The following is a 19666-nucleotide window of genomic DNA, read 5'->3' as shown; positions in this document are numbered from 1 at the left end:
AGGATGGCCCTCGGCGCCCACGTCAGGCGCGTCCCCCTCCACCACAAAAGATCCGGAGGGGTTTGGATGGATGAGAGTGGGAGCAGTGGTGAAGCACCTCCTGAGCTCCTCGAAAGCGTCGTCCGCGGCGGCAAACCAGATTCTCCGCGAGGTAGGCAATAGAAGGAGTGGCAATTTGGCAGTGGTTTCTGATGAAACGGCAGTAGAGGTTGGAGAAGCCCAAGAAGCACTGTAGCTGCTGGAGGATGCACAGTGGGGGCCACTCAGTGACGGCACGCACCTTCTCTGGGTCCATAGCTACGCCTTGGGGTGAAAGGGCGTAACCCAGGCAAGAAACTACTGGAGTGTGGGACTGGCATTTTCCCAACTTGGTTTCCGAGGAGACGCTGGAGGACTGAACGAACGTGACAGTCGTGGTCTTGGGGGTTCTTGGAGAAAGTGAGGATGTCGTCAAGGTAGACAAACACATACCATGTCTCAGAGACTCTCGTTAATGAAGGCTTGGGAAATGGCCAGACTGCTGGAAAGTCCGAAAGGCATCACCGAGCATCCGTACTGTCCCGGTGGGTATTATGAACACTGTCTTCCACTCACCCCCACCCCCGGCAGATGCAGATCAGGTTGCACGCACTCCCTAGATCCAGTTTGGCGAAGATCTGGGCCCCGCGGAGGGTTTCGAGTACGCTATCCATCGAGGGGAGAGGGTAGCAGTTCTCAGTGGTGATTTTGCGGAGTCCACGGTAGTCGATGCAGGGACGAAGCCAACCCCCCCCCCCGCCAGCTTTCTTTTTGACGAAGGAGAACCCTGCACCAGCTGGGGAATGGGGTGGGCGGATGAAGCCGTGCTGTAGAGCGCTTCGGCGATGTGGTCATCCGTGGCTCAGGTCTCAGGAGGAGAGAGGGAGGACAGGTGGCCTCAGGGAAGGGTGGTGCCCGGGAGGAGGTCCATCGCGCAGTCCTGTGGTCCGCAAGGCGGCAGGGTGGGGGCTTCACTTCCACCGAACGCGATGGCCGAGCCGTGATGTTCCTGTGGGAGTCCGGCGAGGTCGAGGGTTTCCTCCGTCTCCACGGATCCATGGGGCGAAGTCATCTGAGGTCGCAGGTAGGTGGGTCCCCAACTCAGCAGCGTTGACCAACCGAAGTGAGGGCAGTAAGGGGAGAGCCAGGAGTAACCCAGGATGAGGGGAGTGTCGGGCGAGTCGATCAGGAGGAATTGGATGGAGTCACGGTGCTCTCCAATGCTCACGTGCACCGGTCGTGTGCGCTCGCTGACTACCCCCGACCCCAATGGCCATGATGTTGAAGGGGTGAGAGGTAGGTTTGGCAGGGAGTCCAAGCTGCACACACACAGTCCGATCCAGAAAGTCGTCTACTGCGCCAGAATCCACCAGAACCTCCTGTGTGTGTGGAGCTGACAGAGTCTGAAGAAGGATAGAGAGGGCGAGACGATCTCTGGTACGAGGGGCTGGAGAAAGCTTACCAGATAGAACGCCCCTCGTCCCTACCTGGAGGCGTCATTTCCCGGACGCAGTGGGCATTTGGCAGTGACCTGGAGGGTCGTTCCATAAGATGCTCGTCAATACGGAGAATCAGAGCGTTGAGGCTTTCAAAGTCGCTGGGCATCTCCCCGGGTGGACAGCTCGCCTTTCCAGCGCTCCGAGAGGCAGTGACCATAATGGGCCGGCAGCACATCTGCATCCCAGCCGCGCGCCGCCGCGAGGGTCCCGAATTCCATGGCGTAATCCAGCACGGAGCGTGAGCCCTGACACCGGCGAAGTTACAGATCCGCCGCCCCCCTTCCACTTGCCGCATGGTTAAAAACCCAGTGCATCTCAGCGGTGAAATCCTCATCTTTGTTGCAAATGGTGGCCTTCTTGTCCCAGTCAGTGATGACCCAGTCGAGAGAGAGGTGAGAAAGGCGGTCTCGGCCCGGTCCGTAGAATACAGAGACGGCTGGAGCTCGAATTGGGAAGTTGCAGCATAGGGATGGAGATCAGAAGCGTTTGGGCACGGGGATCCGGGGCTCAGAGGGAGGAGGCTGACTGGCGCGGATCTGCTGCATTGAGGCGGAAGGTCAGATGAGGGTGGCGGACAGATGGTCAGTGGCTTCCTGCTGCGTTTGGATCGTGTGCTTGCGTCGCAGACGATCCCCTTTAGCTGAGTGTACTCTGCTGGGTCAATCGTGGGTTCACTCATCCTGTCCCAACTGTAGAGGGGGGGCCTGACCCGAAAGCAGAGCAGCGGTGACGATTCAGCAGTGAAGGACGACTTTAATAATAGACCGCAAAATGACAAGCCACGAGGGGCCCCGAAACAGAGGAGAGAACAGAAATGAAACACCGCAGGCAATCTTAGGCAGGGAGAGTAAAGCTAGGAGCAACTGGTTGGGACCGACTGGTTCAATGAGCGAACGAGGACTGTGGATGAGAACTCAGGTTAAATAGGCTGCAGGTGATGAGACTGGAACGAGCGGTTGGAGAATTCTATTTGCTGCGCAGAGACTGGGAGATGCCTGCATGTGCAGGCTGGGAGGTGTCCATAGCAGTAGGCCTGACAACCTTCTAAACCTTTCCAATCCCTGTACCTGTCCAACTGTCTTTTAAATGCTGTTAATGTACCTGCCTCAGCCACTTCCTCTGGCAGCTCGTTCCACATACATACCATCCTTTGTGTAAAAAAGTTACCCCTCAGATTCCTATTGAATCTCTCCCCTCTCACCTTAAACCTTTGCCTTCTAGTTCTTGATGCACCAACCCTGAGAAAAAGACTGAGTGCATCCTGAGACTGAGTTTAGATTAATAACAGAGCAAAGGACGATTTAAAGTTTCTAAACTGGAGGAGGTAAACTCAGTAAGACAGAACCAATGATTGACAGGAAAGTCTGTAAGGGAACGATGCAAGTTCTTTGAGGAGATGCTTCGGATGTCATCACAAGATGGAAGGACACAGAAACCAAGCCAGCATTCCTCAGATGACATGGAAGACAGAGAAGGTGATGAGCATTAACAAAAAGGGATGTCTGGTGAATTCAAGCAATACCCAGGCTAAATAAAACGAAAGAGAAAGTGAAGGGGAAAATACATTTGGTAAAGTGAGAATATGAGAATAACAGTTAACATGAGAGAGCCCAAAGATCTTTTACTTGGAACACACAGTGAAGGAATTCAGCAGGTTCACTTTCACTTCAACCTACAAACCTTCACTTTATAGGTTGCAGTGGTTCAAAAAGGGCAGCTCATCACCATTCCAAAGGTTATTATCAATGGGCAACAAATGCTGGCCTTACAGTGGGATTTATAGCTTGCTAATGAATCACAGAACTCACCCTTTGGAATGACAGACCAAACTTTACAAATCCCCCTGCATCACTTACTTTGCAATGGCCATAAATGCCAGCTCAACATTTAGGCCTGTTTTGGCACTTGTTTCCATAAAGGGCACCCCGTATTCCTAGAAGAAAATGAATATCAATCAGTTTTATATATATACATCCGTCGCTGAGAGTTTTCACCCACCCTATCAGGTCAAAAATCCAACAACATGAACGGTAGTGTAGTGGTTAGCGTTAACGCTATTACAGCACCAGCGACTCGGGTTCAATTCCGGCCACTGTCTGTAAGGAGTTTGTACGTTCTCCCCGCGTCTGCGTAGGTTTCCTCCGGGTGCTCCGGTTTCCTCCCACATTCCAAAGGCGTACGGGTTAGGAAGTTGCTATGTTGGCGCCGGAAGCGTGGCGACACTTGCAGGCTGCCCCCACGGAAAAAGATGCATTTCACTGTGTGTTTCGATGTACACGTGACTAATAAAGACATCTTACTTTCTCGCTACTACACAAGAACAGGAGAAGACAATTCACCCCCTTGAGCCCGTGACACCATTCAGTGAGGTCACAGCTGGTCCTCAGATTTTTGTTAATCATGTGCATCATCAAATTCAGATTTACAATTAATAACTGACCCAATGTTAATCACCATTTGTGGAAGCATTCCAAATTTCAAGCACCTTCCGTGTGCTTTTAGAACCTGCCTCGAAAAGTTTCTACTCTGTTTTAGAAACCAATCAGTTACCTAATGGCATCAACTAAGCCACTCTTACCACACTACACAATTACTTGGGCCAGGATTTTGTCACAGAAACCTTTTCCCAGTGCGACAATGGCTAACGCAAGGGGATGTAATTTTAAGGTGATTGGAGGAAGGTATAACGGGGATGTCAGGGGTAAGTTTTTTTTACACAGAGAGTGGTGGGTGCGTGGAGCGCACTGCCGGCAGAGGTTGTGGGGGAAGATACATTAGGGACATTTAAGAGACTCTTAGTAGACACATACATGATAGAAAAATAGGGGGCTATGTGGGAGGGAAGGGTTAGATAGATCTTAGAGCAGGATAAAATGTCGGCACAACATTGTGGGCCTGTACTGTGCTGTAGTGTTCTATGTTCCATCTATGAAATCTGGAGCTAAATCATGGGTATGTTTGCTCAAAGTTACTGAAAAATCATCTGAGGCAGAACAAAAGTATGAGAGGGGTATGCACAGAGTTCCATAAGAGGACAATTACACATCGTACACATGATACAATTCATTGATCATGCTCCCTCGCTGCCTTACTCAGTGGAAGGCACAGTCAGTGATTCAGGACTGCAGCAATGGCTTCCACAAAGTAAGGCAACCCAGCGGGATAAAAATAAATACAGGCAGTTTTTCGAATAACAGAGACCAGCAGAAGTCACAGTGTTCGTGACTAAACCACTCTGTTTTATTTCAGATCTCCAGCATCTGCAGCTTTTAGTGTTTCACCTCGATGACCTGGATTCAGATCTACTTTTGATTTGCAGAGACGAGGTCTCTTCCTATGTTCTCTTTAAGAGAAATCCTGGCTTGAGAGCATTTTAGAATATTACATAATGTGCACATTTTAAGGACAGCAATAATGCATGAGTGGCTTACAGAGTAACATACCTTGGCTAACTTTTCTCCTGCCTCTTTCTTTACTGCTCTCTCCTGCGTTGCATCAGCCTTCAAAAAGACAGTTAATAGCAATGAATAAACTCTGCAATCACAGCTTTACATGAGAGACCAGAACAATCTTTGCTTTGTGTCCCTTTGGGAATATCCAACAAGAACTCAGCAGGTCAGGCAGCATCTGTGGAGAAAAGCAGGCGGTCAACGTTTCAGGTCAGGACCCTTCTTCAGGACTGAAGATGGGAAGCCCGATATATAGGGGGGAGAAACAGAGCAGTGATAGGTGAAGAAAAGAGGGGAGGCGGGGTGGGATTATCGTCCGGTCTGTGGCGCAGTTCATCACCAAACCAATGGATGGCAGCACCTGACCACACCAAAATATTTTAAGCTGTGTTTGCCCGACAACTGCAAACTGCATTTATATGGTGCCTTTAACATAGCAAAGCCCTTCCAAAATGCTCTAGAGGAGAGTTATCAAACAGGAAACCTATTGCCGAGCCACATAGGAAGTATCTAGAAGCTTGGTCAAAGAGGAATTAAAAGAGGGAAGTGGGAAGATGAGGATTAGGAAGGTATTTCAAGAGTTTGGGTCCTTTGCAGATGAAGGTGCGGCCATCAACGGCGGAGGGAATAAATTCAGCCTTGAAGCAGCAACATGAGTTTTGTTTCAGTTAATAAGTCTGCACTGAAGAAGTCAATTTACGTGTTCATCCCCACCCTGTGGGCACAACACATCATATTGGGCTTTACCAGGTGCTGAACCCGTTGCCTATACATGGGGAGGCCTGACACCAAGTTTGGGCCTTAATCCCATATTGGAAGGCAACTGTGCCCCATCCCCTCAAGTGAACAGCAGCCAAACCAGCTGTGGTTGAAGCAAGAGAGTGCAACATGAGCCGTTGGCTTCCTCCTCGTCTCCTCTATCTCCACCCGGCCCACGAACTCTTCTCAAATGCTGGGTTCCCACAGAACAGTGTAACCCAAGCCCTCCAACACATTGGCCATGCTTTGTTGATGACATAAGAGCACCATTCTGCCAAAGTCCCCCACCAGTTCAGACCAGGTGGATCCCAGTGGTGTCAGCCGCACATGACCTGGGCCTCAGATCCCAAGGAGCTTCCAAAGGAGGAGGAGACATGTCCTGAGCCACGGTGCCAACCACTGAACCTCACCTTGTTTCCCAGTAACATGATGACCACGTTTTGCGTTGCATATTCATGGATCTCTGTCAGCCAAGCCTAAAAGGCAAAGGAAGATTATGTTATGAACTGCACCAAAAATGAACCACAGAAAAGTGATAATTGAAGTGAGTCAGTTCAATTTGGCCTAAGTCACCAATGATCAGAATCCAAATCCCAAAATAGCATCATAGAGTCATACAGCACAGAAACAGGCCCTTCAGCCCAACTGGTCCACGCCACCCAAGATTCCCATCTAAGCTGGTCGCATTTGCCTGCGTTTGGCTCATATCCCTCTACACCTTTCCTATCCATGTACCTCTCCAGGTGTGCTTTAAACGTTGTTAATGTATCTGCCTCAACCACTTCCTCTGGCAGCTCATTCCATATACTCACCACCCTCTGGGTGAAAAAATTGCCCCTCAAGTTTCTATTAAATCTCTCACCTTAAACCTGTGCCCTCTAGTTCTTGATTCCCCACCTTTGCCCCTCATAATTTTATACACCAATATAAAATCATTCTCCTATGCTCCAATGAAAAAAGTCCCAAGTGGAGAAGATATTTCTGTAGCACTGGGGAATAAAGATTCTAAGTATGGGAGTTGTATCTTGGAAGGAAGATGCCCGGCTTGTGTAAATGAACAGCCAGTTCCATGATTGTGGAAACTCAACATCATTCGGTCACTAGATTTAGTCTGTGGTCTGGTTTCATCCTTGGCCTTGATTAGGCCTGAGTCCTGGATTTGACCCATGGCTGGATTCTGCCCTTGATCTTGATACAACCTCTGGTCTTGATTCAAGTTGTGCTCTGCATTCAGCCCACACTTCGGATTCAGCCCGTGGACTTGAATTCAGTCTATGACCTGGATTTGGGCCTATGGCCCAGATTGGCCCACAGGGAAATTTGGGCCTTAACCTGTTTGCTGGGCATCTCCACCCCATAGTGCAGCTCATTCCTAGGTTTGTTTCTCCTGGACAGACCTTTGTCCAGCTTAAGAAAAGATAAGATTTCTTTATTAGTTACCTGTACATCAAAACACACAGTGAAATGCACCTTTTGCACAGAGTGTTCTGGGGGCAGCCCGCAAGTGTCGCCACGCTTCCAGCACCAACACAGCATGCCCACAACTTCCTAACCCTGTACGTCTTTGGAATGTGGGAGGAAACCGGAGCACCAGGAGGAAACCCACGCAGACACGGGGAGAACATACAAACTCCTCACAGACAGCGGCCGGAATTGAACCCAGGTCGCTGGCGCCGTAAAGCGTTACGCCAACCGCTACACTACCGTGCCTGCCCACAGTACTAAATGCACTAAACCCATGACTAGATTTAAATTCAACATTACCCTACATTTTCATTCTCCTTAATAAGTTTTGTAAAAGTTTTACATGATAGGGAAAAGGTTAGCTCGAAAATAATTCTTTTACACTTACTGATGTTTTAGTAAGTCAGCAATCATACTTATAGTTCATTGTTGTGTAGTGGATGATGAAATCACACTATATTTCCCATTAAATAGCAGTGTCACTTTCAATGCACCTTCTTTGGCTGATTTTTTTTGTGGCCACAGTAAGACTAGGCAAGCTGACTGCAGCCTCAATCAAATAACACATTGTATTACTCTCACTGCAACACTTATTTCCCGTATCAATAGATTATCACTTAATTCTCAAAAGAAATCAAGAACATTGTGGCCATTTATGGCACAGATGGAGGCCACTCTGCCCATCATTACCCATACCTGCTCTTGTAGGTCATTGCTAACCAAGTGCTCATCAGGTAATTTTTGTTTTGTTATGTTTCTACCATTTTTTCAGAGAGCTTGCTCCAAGTTCCACCACTCTTTGAGCTAGTTTCTCCTTGTCTCCCCATTACCTGAAATCTATCCACCATGGCTATTCACTCAGCCAAGGGAAGCAGATCCATTACATGCTTTCTTGACCCTCTGAGTTCCTCTAGCAGATTGTTTGTTACCTCAGGTTCCAGCATCTGCAGTCTCTTGTGTCTCCAAATCATTCTAATTGTCCATAATTTAGCACACCTTAATTAAATCTCTTCTCAATCCTTTCAAAGGAGTATCAATTCATCCATTCTCATATCTAAAATTGTAGCTCTTGTTCATCTTCCCTGCACCCACTCCAGCTCTAGCACATTCTTCCTGTAAATGTGGTGACTGGAATTACGTAGAGTTCTCAAGGTCAAAATCTTGCACATTCATGCCTACAATGTCAATTTGGCTCCATCTGCTGAGGTTGTACCTTAGTTACACTGCTAGCGCTAGTTGCTTATCCCAATCTAAAGAGTCAGGTCTCAACAGCAGAGTCATAGAGTTTGGTTCAGTTGGTTTAATTCCAACATAAAAAGGACAAGGTGTTTACACTTTCTGATCAAAAAGTACAGAATACCATAAATAATAAAACAAGTGATTTGAATAAGATACCAGTGGATATTAATGGAGAATGATTAGAGCTATAGAGTCAGGCCCAACTAGTCCATGCCGACCAAGATTCCCATCTAAGTTAGTCCTATTTGCCTGCTTTTGGCCCCTATCTCTCTAAACTATATGGAATGGTGAAACACCAGTCTGGTTACTGATCAGGTCAGTAGTACTTCTATCCCACTGTGATAAGACTATAAAATGAGCCGTCCATCCCAGTATGTCTGTCAAGTAGCTGTTCCCTTCCATGATGAGATGGACTCTGACCTCACGATCTACCTTGTTGTGACCTTGTAACTTACTGCACTGCACTTCCTCTGCAGCTGTGACACTTTACTCTGTACTGTTACTGTTTTTACCTGTACTACCTCAATGCACTCTGTACTAACTCAATGTAACTGCACTGTGTAATGAATTGACCTGTACGATCAGTATGCAAGACAAGTTTTTCACTGTACCTCGGTACAAGTGACAATAATAAACCAATACCAATACCAGTTGTACTCTACACACACAGAGGGTGGTCAGTATATGGAACGAACTGCTAGAGGAAGTGGTTAACAGCATTTAAAAGGTACATGGATAGGAAAGGTTTACAGCGATGTGGGCCAAATGCGAGCAAATAGGACTGGCTAAGATGGGCGCCTTGATCAGCATGGACCAGTTGGGCCGAAGGGCCTGTTTCCATGCTGGGTGACTCTGACTAGACGAGCACTTGAATACAGGTTTTACTTTTTCCTGTTGAGTGAGCTAGCTGGTTCATTTAGCTTTCTGTGACTGGGTAATGGTCCCAGGTACTTAAGGTAACCTTTAACCTGATAACTCCCAGTCAAAAACAACCAGCTTTTTTAACCATTGTCCTGCACTCGTATTCCTTTATATAAGTTTTGTAGAAGTTTTATATGGAAGGGGAACAAATGAGCTTGAAAATCATTCTTCTTTTATAGATCCATCCCTACAGTCAGGGATCATATAGTATTTTATAATTAATTGTCATGTAGCAGACCGCACAGTGTACTCCCTATTAAATAATAATCTCATTCTCAATGCACTTCATTGCCTGATAATGTAGCTGACTGAATCATGTACTTAAATAAAATTATGGAGAATATGCAGCAGGAAAAACGGACCATTTAGTTTAACTGGTTCACCACCCATCTCCATCTCAACTGAAACAGAGTAATCTTACATTCCTTTCTCATGTGCTTTATCGAACTCAACTTCTTAAAATATGTTCACGTTCTGAAGTTTGAGCCTTTGTAACTCTCCTAAGATTGTAACTTTGGAAACAAGCCAACAAACCCTGCGTAACAGCTGCGCCAATGAGGCCCTCTCGGAAGATCCAACAGCACTTTTGTGAAGAGCAGGGAAATTCTCCCGTGCTGAGATTCATAATATATTGCGGAAATGATATAGCAGAGAAAGAGGCCATTGGACTCCAGGCAGAGAAGTCCCCTCATTCTCATTCACTTCCCTTATACCTTGGCAAATTTTCTTTCTCAAGAGCCTATCGACTCCCTCCTGAAGTCTCTTTCCACCATCCTAACAGAAAGTGAATTCCAAATTATAACTGCTCTGCATTGAAAAGATTTCTCATTACAATAATCCAGTTGTGACCTAACCAGTGTTTTATTCTTCAACATCACCTTGCTCCTTTTTTCAACTTTGCCTGTCTATGAATGCCAGAATCTCATACACTGTCATCACTATCCCTGAATCAACACCACTCAAACAAATGATCACATCCTTCATTGTGAGATCTGGCTGTTCATAAATTGATTGCTGCATTTTGTTTTGGAAGAAGTAATTAATTAGCTGTAAAATGCTTTGGGATGTCCACAGTCAGTGAAATGTGCTAGCCTTTCTTTCGTAGCAGATTTGTGTGATATCTTATGGCATGGTCACATGGAATTGGCTACCTATCCACGTGGATTAAATCTGAGCAGGTCCCAGAAGTGAAGTCAAAGTCAAAGTTGAGTTTATTGTCATCTGCACAAGTACATGTACGCACAGGTGCAATGAAAAACTTACTCGCAGCAGCATCACAGGCACATAGCATCAGAAAAATATGAATTAAACATAAATTATACAAGAAAGACAATTAGAACAAAAAAAACAAATCCATTGTAGTGCAAAGTGGTCATAGTGTTGCTAAACTGTAGTGATTAGGGTTGTGCCGGTTGGTTCAAGAACCGAATGATTGAAGGGAAGTAGCTGTTCTTGAACCTGGTGGTGTGGGACTTCAGGCTTCTGTACCTCCTGCCCAATGGTAGCTGCGAGAAGATGGCATGGTTCGGATGGTGGGGATCTTTAACGATAGATGTTGCCTTCTTTTGTTAATACAGTTGAGGGGTTCGGTTACATAGTAGTAATGTTACTGGCCTGGTAATCTAATGGTCCAGACTAATGATCCAAAGATATGAGGCTAAATCCAAGTCTGGTGGCTGAGAATTTTTAATAAATAAATCTAGAACAAAGAGCTGTATTAGTAAGTGACTTTGTAAAAACCCAGCAACAAACAAAGCGCTGGAGGAACTCAGCAGGTCAGGCAACATCTGTGGAGGGAAATGGATGTTCATAGACAGGCAAAGTATAAAAGGAGCAAGGTTATGTTGAACTTGACAGTCCAGATGAAGGGTCTTGATCCGAAACATCGACGGTCCATTTCCCTCCATAGATGCTGCCTGACCCACTGAGTTCCTTCATCATCTTGTGTGTTGCTCCAGATTCCAGCGTCTGCAGTCTCTTGTGTCTCCATTTTGTGAAAACCCAGCTAGGTCACTTAAAAGGACAACCCCTATCCTTATTGGTGCCTGACCCACTGAGGTCCTCCAGCATTTTGTGTGTTGTTCCTTTCCTTACTACTTACCGCCAGTGACTGCTTTTTAACTCCCCCTCTGAAACAGTCTGTCAGGCAACACAGTTGAAGGGGCAACACTGGAGGGGCAACAAATGCTGGAAAGGCTAGGGAAGTCCATTTCTCATTACATTCATAGAGTTAGAGAGTCATACAGCACAGAAACAGGCCCTTCGGCCCGACTGGTTCATGCCGACCAAGATTCCCATCTGAGCTAGTCCCATTTGCCTGCATTTGGCCCATATCCCTCTAAACCTTTCCTATCCAGGTACCTGTCCAAGTGCCTTTTACATGTTGTTAATGTACCTGCCTCAACCACTTCCTCTGGCAGCTCATTCCACATACTGACCGCCTTCTGGGTGAAAAAGTTGCCCCTCAGGTTCCTGTTAAATCTCTCCCCTCTTAACTTAAACCTATACCCTCTAGTTCTCGATTCCCCCAACCCTGGGATGAAGACTGTGCACAGTGACCCTTATCAATGCCCCTCATAATTTTATATACCTTTATAAGATCAACCCCTATTTTCCTACACTCCACAGAAAGCAGTCCCAACCTTCTCAACCTCTCTCCATAACTCAGTCCCTCAAGTCCCGGCAACATCCTTGTAAATCTCCTCTGCACTCTTTCCAGCTTAATGGCATCTTTCCTACAGCAGGGTGAATAAAACTGAACACAATATTCCATATGCAGCCTCACCAACGTCTTGTACAACTGCAACTTAACATCCCAACTTCTATTCCCAATGTCCTAACTGATGATTACTGAATATTTTTTCTAAAAAAAATCTAATAATTACTTCAGAATTTAATCTCTACAAAGAGGCCATCTGAAGTTAATCAAGGTTTGAATTGGAAAAGCTCAGCCTCATCACAAGTCCGAAGAAAATTTGGAAGCTAGGTTAATAAAATGATTCGCAGAGGCTATAAAATGATCGTCCACCTCACAGTAGATCAATCATAAATGATGAAACTTCAAATAGGTGCTTTATAAACATCCATAATGAAGCAGTTAGGCATATATTAAAATGATTATTACACCTAGTTCCTAAAGCAATGTATTATTTGGCACACTGGTGATAATGAAAGTCAACACATTCTTAATGGCCCTCTCATTACAATTTTCCATGCACGTGTGTCCTCTTAGATAGTCACAGTTCTACTGAACCAGAAGTTAACTCTGGCTTGCTTACAGTGAATGCAAAGTGATGGAGAAGATTACTGAGACCTTTGCCAGTACCACAGCCAATGGCAATTATTCATTTTCATTTGATTCACTATCATTCATGTGTCCATCTAAGAGTCTCTTAAATGTCCCTAATGTATCTGCCCCCACAACCTCTGCTGGCAGTGTGTTCCACACACCCACCACTCTGTGTAAAAAACTTACCTCTGACATCCCCCATATACCTTCCTCCAATCACCTTAAAATTATGTCCCCTCGTGTTAGCCATTGTCACACTTGGAAAAAGTCTCTGACTGTCTGCATGCCTCTTATCATGTTGTACACCTCTATCAAGTCACCTCTCATTCTCCTTCTCTCCAAAGGGAAAAACCCTAGCTCACTCAACCTATCCTCATAAGACATGCTCTCCAATCCAGGCAGCATCCTGGTAAATCTCCTCTGCACCCTCTCTAAAGCTTCCACATCCTTCCTATAATGAGGCGACCAGAACTGAACACAATACTCCAAGTGTGGTCCAACCAGAGTTCTAAAGAGCTGCAACATTACCTCATGGCTCTTAAACTCAGTACCCCGACTAATGAAGGCCAACATGCCATATGCCTTCTTAACAACCCTATCGAGCTGCACAGCAACCTTGAGGGATCTACGGACGTTTCTCTACTGAATCAGCACCTCATACACCATTTCAAACATCCGCTAACTCCACCAGCTGGGTCCACTGGTTGCCATATGTACCACAGATAAGATGGAACATAGCACATTGCCAAGGTTTCTTTGTCAGGGTTTCCCAAACCCACAGACTGCAGCAAAGGACCTGAGCCATGGGAACCCAACCAATACCAGGTCCTCCTTCCAATCACATTGAGGGAGAATGTCATCCCTTCACCATAATCCTGGAATTCTCTGACCACAGCACCGTGTGAGCACCTTCACCACAACGACTGCAGCAGTTCGGGAAGGTAGCTTACTGCTATCTTCTCAGTTGGACGACAGATGCCAGCCTTGCCAGTGAAGCAGACATCCCAAAAAATTTAATTAAAGTCCTCTGATTTCCCTGGTATACTCACAAATGGCCATATGCTCATGGATCAGCGCCAGAATTCCGAGGAGAGAAGGGAACTCTCCTCTACTTCCAAAGAACATTTTATTGATTCTACGCAAAACCAGCCAGAGCCTGTGACATGATTCAAAAGGTCTCTTTTTAACATCCAATTGTACAGTCCCAGATATGACGGCAGGCATGGTAGTGTAGCCGTTAGCGTAATGCTATTATAGTGCCAGCGACCCAGGCTCAATTCCGGCCACTGTCTGTAAGGAGTTTGTACGTTCCTCCCCGTGACTGCGTGGGTTTCCCCGGGTGCTCCGGCTTCCTCCCACATTCCAAAGATGGTTAGGGAAGTTTGTGGACATGTTATGTTGGCGCCGGAAGCGTGGTGACACTTGCGGGCTGCCCCCAGAACACTCTATGCAAAAGATACTTTTCACTGTGTGTTTCGACGTACATGTGACTAATAAAGATATCTTATATCTTATGTTTAACTGACGTGAGCTATCTCTCATCTTACTTACCAATGCTTGAAGTCACAGCAGATCCATCCTGAGATTTTGGGCCCATGGATTTGCCTCTTTTAAGATTGATTAATGTGAACAATGGAACACTGGACAGACTGGTTTACAAAGTGGACAATCACAGAGTTATACAGCACAGAAAAGGGTCCTACAGCACAACTTGTCCATACAGGTCAATGGGCAAATGACCACTCTGAACACATGGAAAGATCTTTTTTTGATATTAAGAGGGATGTGAGGTAAGGGGAGAAAGGTGGCACTGAGGTAAAAGATAAGCCATGGTCTTATCGAATGGCGGTGCACCAATTAGGGACTGAATGATCTATTCCTGCTTCTAATTCTTGTGCTCAGAGTAGATGAAGTTGCCAACAGGTGCAAGATACATATCACATGGTATGTTGATCTTCCTCCCGAGTAGATGGAGACTAAATCCTTCATGACGTAAATGTCTGCTAGGAAAGGTTAGCTGGGTAAGCGACCTCCTGCATTTGCCAGCACTACACAGAGCCCATCTGTTGGACTGTACACCAGGGAGAGTCAGGATAATTTGCTCTTCAATTCCTACTCCCTCCTGTGGAGAAGCAGCTTGTTTCCATTCTGTGATCTTCCCCGTCAGGCACAAAATTAACCCTCATCAGAACGATGAGCAGAAGCCCACTTTCAATCATTTTGTGCTTTCTCTCTCAGTAGTTTTGGACCAGTGAAACACAGAAATGAGCAATTATATTAATCACTTAAAGGGTATTGCTACTCATGTACTAGATCATGATAGGCTTTCTTCCATCAAATATTCACAGACTTCCAAAGGTAATTGGTGATTGGTTTACTATTGTCACATGTACTGAGGTACAGTGATAAACTTTGTTTTGCATGCCATCCATACAGATCATTTCATCATATCAATACATTGAGGTAGTACAAGGGAAAAGCAATAACAGAATGCAGAATAATATGTTACAGTGCAGTGCAAGTAGACAATAAGGTGCACGGTCATGACAAGGTAAATTGTGAGGCCAAGAGTCCATCTTATTATGCAAGTGGACCATTCAATAGTCCTATAACAGCGAGATAGAAGCTGTCCTTGAGCCTGGTGGTACGTGCTTTCAGGCTTTTGTATCTTCTGCCTGATGGGAGAAGGGAGAAGAGAGGATGTTTGGGGTAGAAGGAGTCTTTGATGATGCTGGCTGCTTTCCCGAGGCAGCGAGAAGTGTAGACAGAGTCCATGGAGGGGAGGCTGGTTTCTGTGATGTGCTGAGCTGTGTCCACAACTCTCTGCAGTTTGTTGCGGTCACGGGCAGAGCAGTTGCCGTACCAAGCCGTGGTGCATCCAGATAAGAAGGCTCAGAAGGAAGCGATTGCTGGCTACCTACAGAGCATTCATATTAAGTCCTATTCTCCCGCTCCCCTCCAAGTTATTTTTCTCTGATTGTCCATCCAAATCTCCTTTGCAAGTCCCAATTGTCTCCCTTTCCACCATCTCTTTACCAGCAGTGAGTTCCAGATCACCACCACTCTCCGCATAAAATACATTTCTCCTCATATCTCTGTTGTTCCTCTTGATCTTCATTTGAAATCCATGTCCTCTGGTCTTCAATCCACCAGTTAATGGGAACAACATCCCTCTCTCTACCCTGTCCAATCCACTCATCGCCTTGTCCACTCCCATCAAGTCTCCTCTCAAACCTCTTTTGCTCCAAGGAGCATAACCCCAGTTTCTCCTGTCTAACCTCGTAGCTGAAACCCTTCATTCCTTGAACCTTTAGAATAGAGAACAGTACAGCACAGGAACAGGCTCTGTCTGATCTGATCATGATGCCAAATTAAACTAATCTCTTCTGCCTGCACGTGATCCATATCCCTCCATTCCCTACACATTCATGTGCCTCTTGAACACCTCTATTATATCTGCCTCCACTACCACCCCCGGCAGCACATTCCAGGCACCCACCACTCTCTGTGTAAAAAACTTGCACCACACATCCCCTTTTAAACTCTCGCCCTCTCACCTTAAAGCTATGCCCTTTAATATTAGATATTTCTACCCTGGGAAAAAGATTCTGGCTGTCTACCCTACCACTGTGCTCCTCCCCCTCCCCTCACCTTCTTATTCTGGCTTCTGCCCTCTTCCTTTCCAGTCCCGATGAAGGGTCTTGGCCCAAAATGTTGACTGTTCATTTCCCTCCATAGATGCTGCCTGACCTGCTGAGTCCCTCCAGCTCTTTTTGTGTGTTGCTCCACACCACTCATAATATTATAAATCATCATTTTTTAAATTATCAGGTCTCCTCTCAGCCTCCGACATTCCAGAGAAAACAATGTTTTACAACAGATAAGATTTCTTTATTAGTCACATGTACATCAAAACACACAGTGAAGTGTATCTTTTTGCATAGAGTGTTCTGGGGGCAGCCCGCAAGTGTCGCCACGCTTCCGGCGCCAACATAGCATGCCCACAACTTCCTAACCCGTACGTCTTTTGGCATGTGGAAGGAAACCTCCAAAAGGTAACCCCGCAGCCTCCTATGCTCTTGGGAAAACAGTCCCAATCTCTCCTTACAACTCAAGCCCTCCAGTCCTGGCAAAATCCTCGTGAATCTTTTCCGCACCCTTTCCACCTTAACGATATAGCTTGGCGACCAGGACTGCACACAGTACTCCAAGTGTGGCCTCATCAATGCCTTGTACAGTTGTAACATGATGTCCCGGCTCTTGCACTCAATGCCCTTACCGATGAAGGCAAGCGTGCCAAACGCCTTCTTCACCATCCTGTCTACCTGTTTTGCCATTTTCAGGGAACTGTGTACTTAAACCCCTAGGTTTCTCTTTCCTACAACACTCTCCAGAGCACTGCCACTTATTGAGTTAGTCCTGCCCTGGTTTAACTTACCAAAATCTAACAGGTTGCACTTGTCCAAGTTGAATTCCATCCTGCTATTCCTCGACCTATTTTCCCAGCTGTTGTAACCTTAAACAACCTTCTTCACTATCCAGTACACCACTAACATTGGTGTCATCTGCAAACTCACTAACCATGCCAACTACATTCTCATCCAAATTGTTAATGTAGATTGGAGAACAACAGAAGACCCAGCACCAATCCCTGCGCCCACCGCTGGTCACAGGCCTCCAGTCTGAAAAACAACCCTCCACTACTATCCCCTGCCTCCTACCACCAAAACAATTTTGTATCCAATTGGCCTGCTCACCCTGGATCCCACGTGATCTAACTTTCCAGAACAGCCTACCACGCAAGACCTTGTCAAAGGACTCAATGAAGTCCCAGTGTGGACAATGTCTACTGTCAATCCTCTTTGTCACCTCTTCAAAAACAAGATCAATCAAATCCGTGAGACACGATTTCCTCCACACAAGGCCATGCTGACTATCCCTAATCATTCCTTGCCTATCCAGACTTGTTTCTCTCTTTCTCGGTTCTGCTGAAGGGTCTCAGACCTGAAACATTAACTGTTTCTCTTTCCACAGATGCTGCCTGACCTGCTGAGCTTTTCTGGTGGCATTTTCTGTTTTTATTTCAGACTTCCAGCATCTGTAGTATTTTTGATTTTCCTAAACTCTGGAATTTTCTTCCTAAATCACTCCAATTCTCCACCTCCCTCCCTACCTTTAAGACATTATTTAAAATATATCTCTGACCAAGCCTTTGGTCAATTGACCTATTATCTCTTGGTGTCAAATTTTGTTTGATAAAGCTCCACTAATCCCGTATCTTTTATTCTCCACACATTCCCCTCAATACCTTCCAGATCCTACCACTCACCGACACACTAGGGGCAGTTAACAGCTGCCAATTAACCTTACCGTCTGATGTGGGAGGAAACCGGAGCACCCGGAAGAAATACACAGCATCACATGGAGAATGTGCAAACTCCACACAGAGAGCACCAGAAGTCAGAGTTGAACTCGGGTCTCTGGAGCCGTGAGGCAGTGGCTCTATCAGGTGTGCCAATGTGGCATCCTGGGTGGGAGAACATCTGAGGTCTGGGATCAATCTTGTGGCTGAATGGCCAACTCCCTACTCCTGTTTCTACTGTTTTCTGGGCGGTAACATCTCAGAGGATCTATCCTGGGCCCAACACATTGATCCAATCATGAAGAAGGCATGCCAGCGGCTCTACTTCATTAGGAGTTTGAGGAGATTTGGTGTGTCACTAAAGACTATTGCAAATTTCTACAGATGTACAGTGGAGAGCATTCTGACTGGTCGCATCACCACCTGGTGTGGAGGCTCCAATGTGCAGGCTCGAAAGAGGCTGCAAAGGATTGTAGACTCAGCCAGCTCCATCACGGGCACAACCCTCCCCGCTATCGAGGACATCTTCAAGAGATGGTGCCTCAAGAAGGCGGCATCCATCATTAAGGACCCTCATCACCCGGGACATGCCCTCTTGGCATTACTACCATCGGGGACGAGGTACAGGAGCCTGAAGACCCACACTCAGTGTTTTAGGAACAGCCTCTTCCCCTCTGCCGTCAGATTTCTGAACGGTCCATGAACCCATGAACACTACCTCGTTATTCCTCTTTTGCACTATTTATTTATTTTGTAACCTTGTAATTTTTATGTCTTGCACTGCACTGCTGCCAACAAATTTCATGACATATGTCAGTGATAATAAAGCTGATTCTGATTCTCTGTGTTCTCCAGAACAGTGAAGCAGATTACTATGGTGCTACAATCCTGTAAATCAGCATTGAAAGTATGCCGGTCCTTCCTAATCTCAATGATTTAATCCAACACCAGGTTTTACATTTGACTCTTTTTAAACATTTTTTAAACTTTTATTTACAGCACAGTAACAGGCCCTTCTGACCCAACGAGTCCGCGCCGCCCATTTTAAACCCATATTAACCTACCCATACGTCTTTAGAATGCGGGAGGAAACCGGAGCACCCGGAGGAAACCCACGCAGGCACGGGGAGAACATACAAACTCCTTACAGACAGCGACGGGAATCGAACCCCGATCGCTGGCACTGTAATAGCGTCGCGCTAACCGCTACGCTACCGAAATGAAATGCTCCTTGAAATCCCATGGAAATGCTCTTATTCAAAAACATTTTTTTATTTTGGAAGTTTTCCTCATGACCTTCAATCTCTTGCTTGACTCCAGAAAGTCACTGACAAACTATTAGCCAACTTTAATAAGCCTCTTCACTCATGGATTTGTCATTCAGAGTGCAAACCCAGGTAACTGTAGTCAGCGATGACCTTCTTCCTGGCCAGCTTCCTGTCACAATCTTCTCCCATAAAACAGGTCATTTGTCAGTGTAATCTTTCCAAGTCCCATACAACAGTGACTGCACTTCAGAATTACTTCACTGGCTGTAAAACACATGAGAATGCATTTGGAAATCAAATGCAAGTTTTTATACCTTTTGATGTTTTAGAATTAGACTGGCTGCTTGACTGAACTGTGGAAGCATCTGTGTCCTTCCATCAGATCTGTGGACAGGGTC

At 46.0% G+C, this 19666-nt stretch overlaps 1 protein-coding gene across 1 annotated transcript in view; it reads right to left on the bottom strand.

Moving 5' to 3' along the window:
* Positions 1–19666, bottom strand: part of LOC127573683 (ras-related protein Rab-26-like) — a 336554-nt gene that overhangs the window by 12612 nt on the left and 304276 nt on the right. Inside the window, exons 6-8 of the mRNA XM_052022102.1 lie at positions 6136–6201; positions 4961–5017; positions 3374–3450 (exon numbers count right to left, since the gene is read on the bottom strand). Of these exons, the coding sequence (XP_051878062.1) occupies positions 3374–3450; positions 4961–5017; positions 6136–6201 (200 nt within the window). The remainder of the gene's footprint in view (positions 1–3373; positions 3451–4960; positions 5018–6135; positions 6202–19666) is intronic.

Source organism: Pristis pectinata, chromosome 8 (genome assembly GCF_009764475.1).
Source record: "Pristis pectinata isolate sPriPec2 chromosome 8, sPriPec2.1.pri, whole genome shotgun sequence".
Taxonomy (NCBI): Eukaryota; Metazoa; Chordata; class Chondrichthyes; order Rhinopristiformes; family Pristidae; genus Pristis; species Pristis pectinata.
This window is presented reverse-complemented; position numbering and strand designations above follow the sequence as displayed.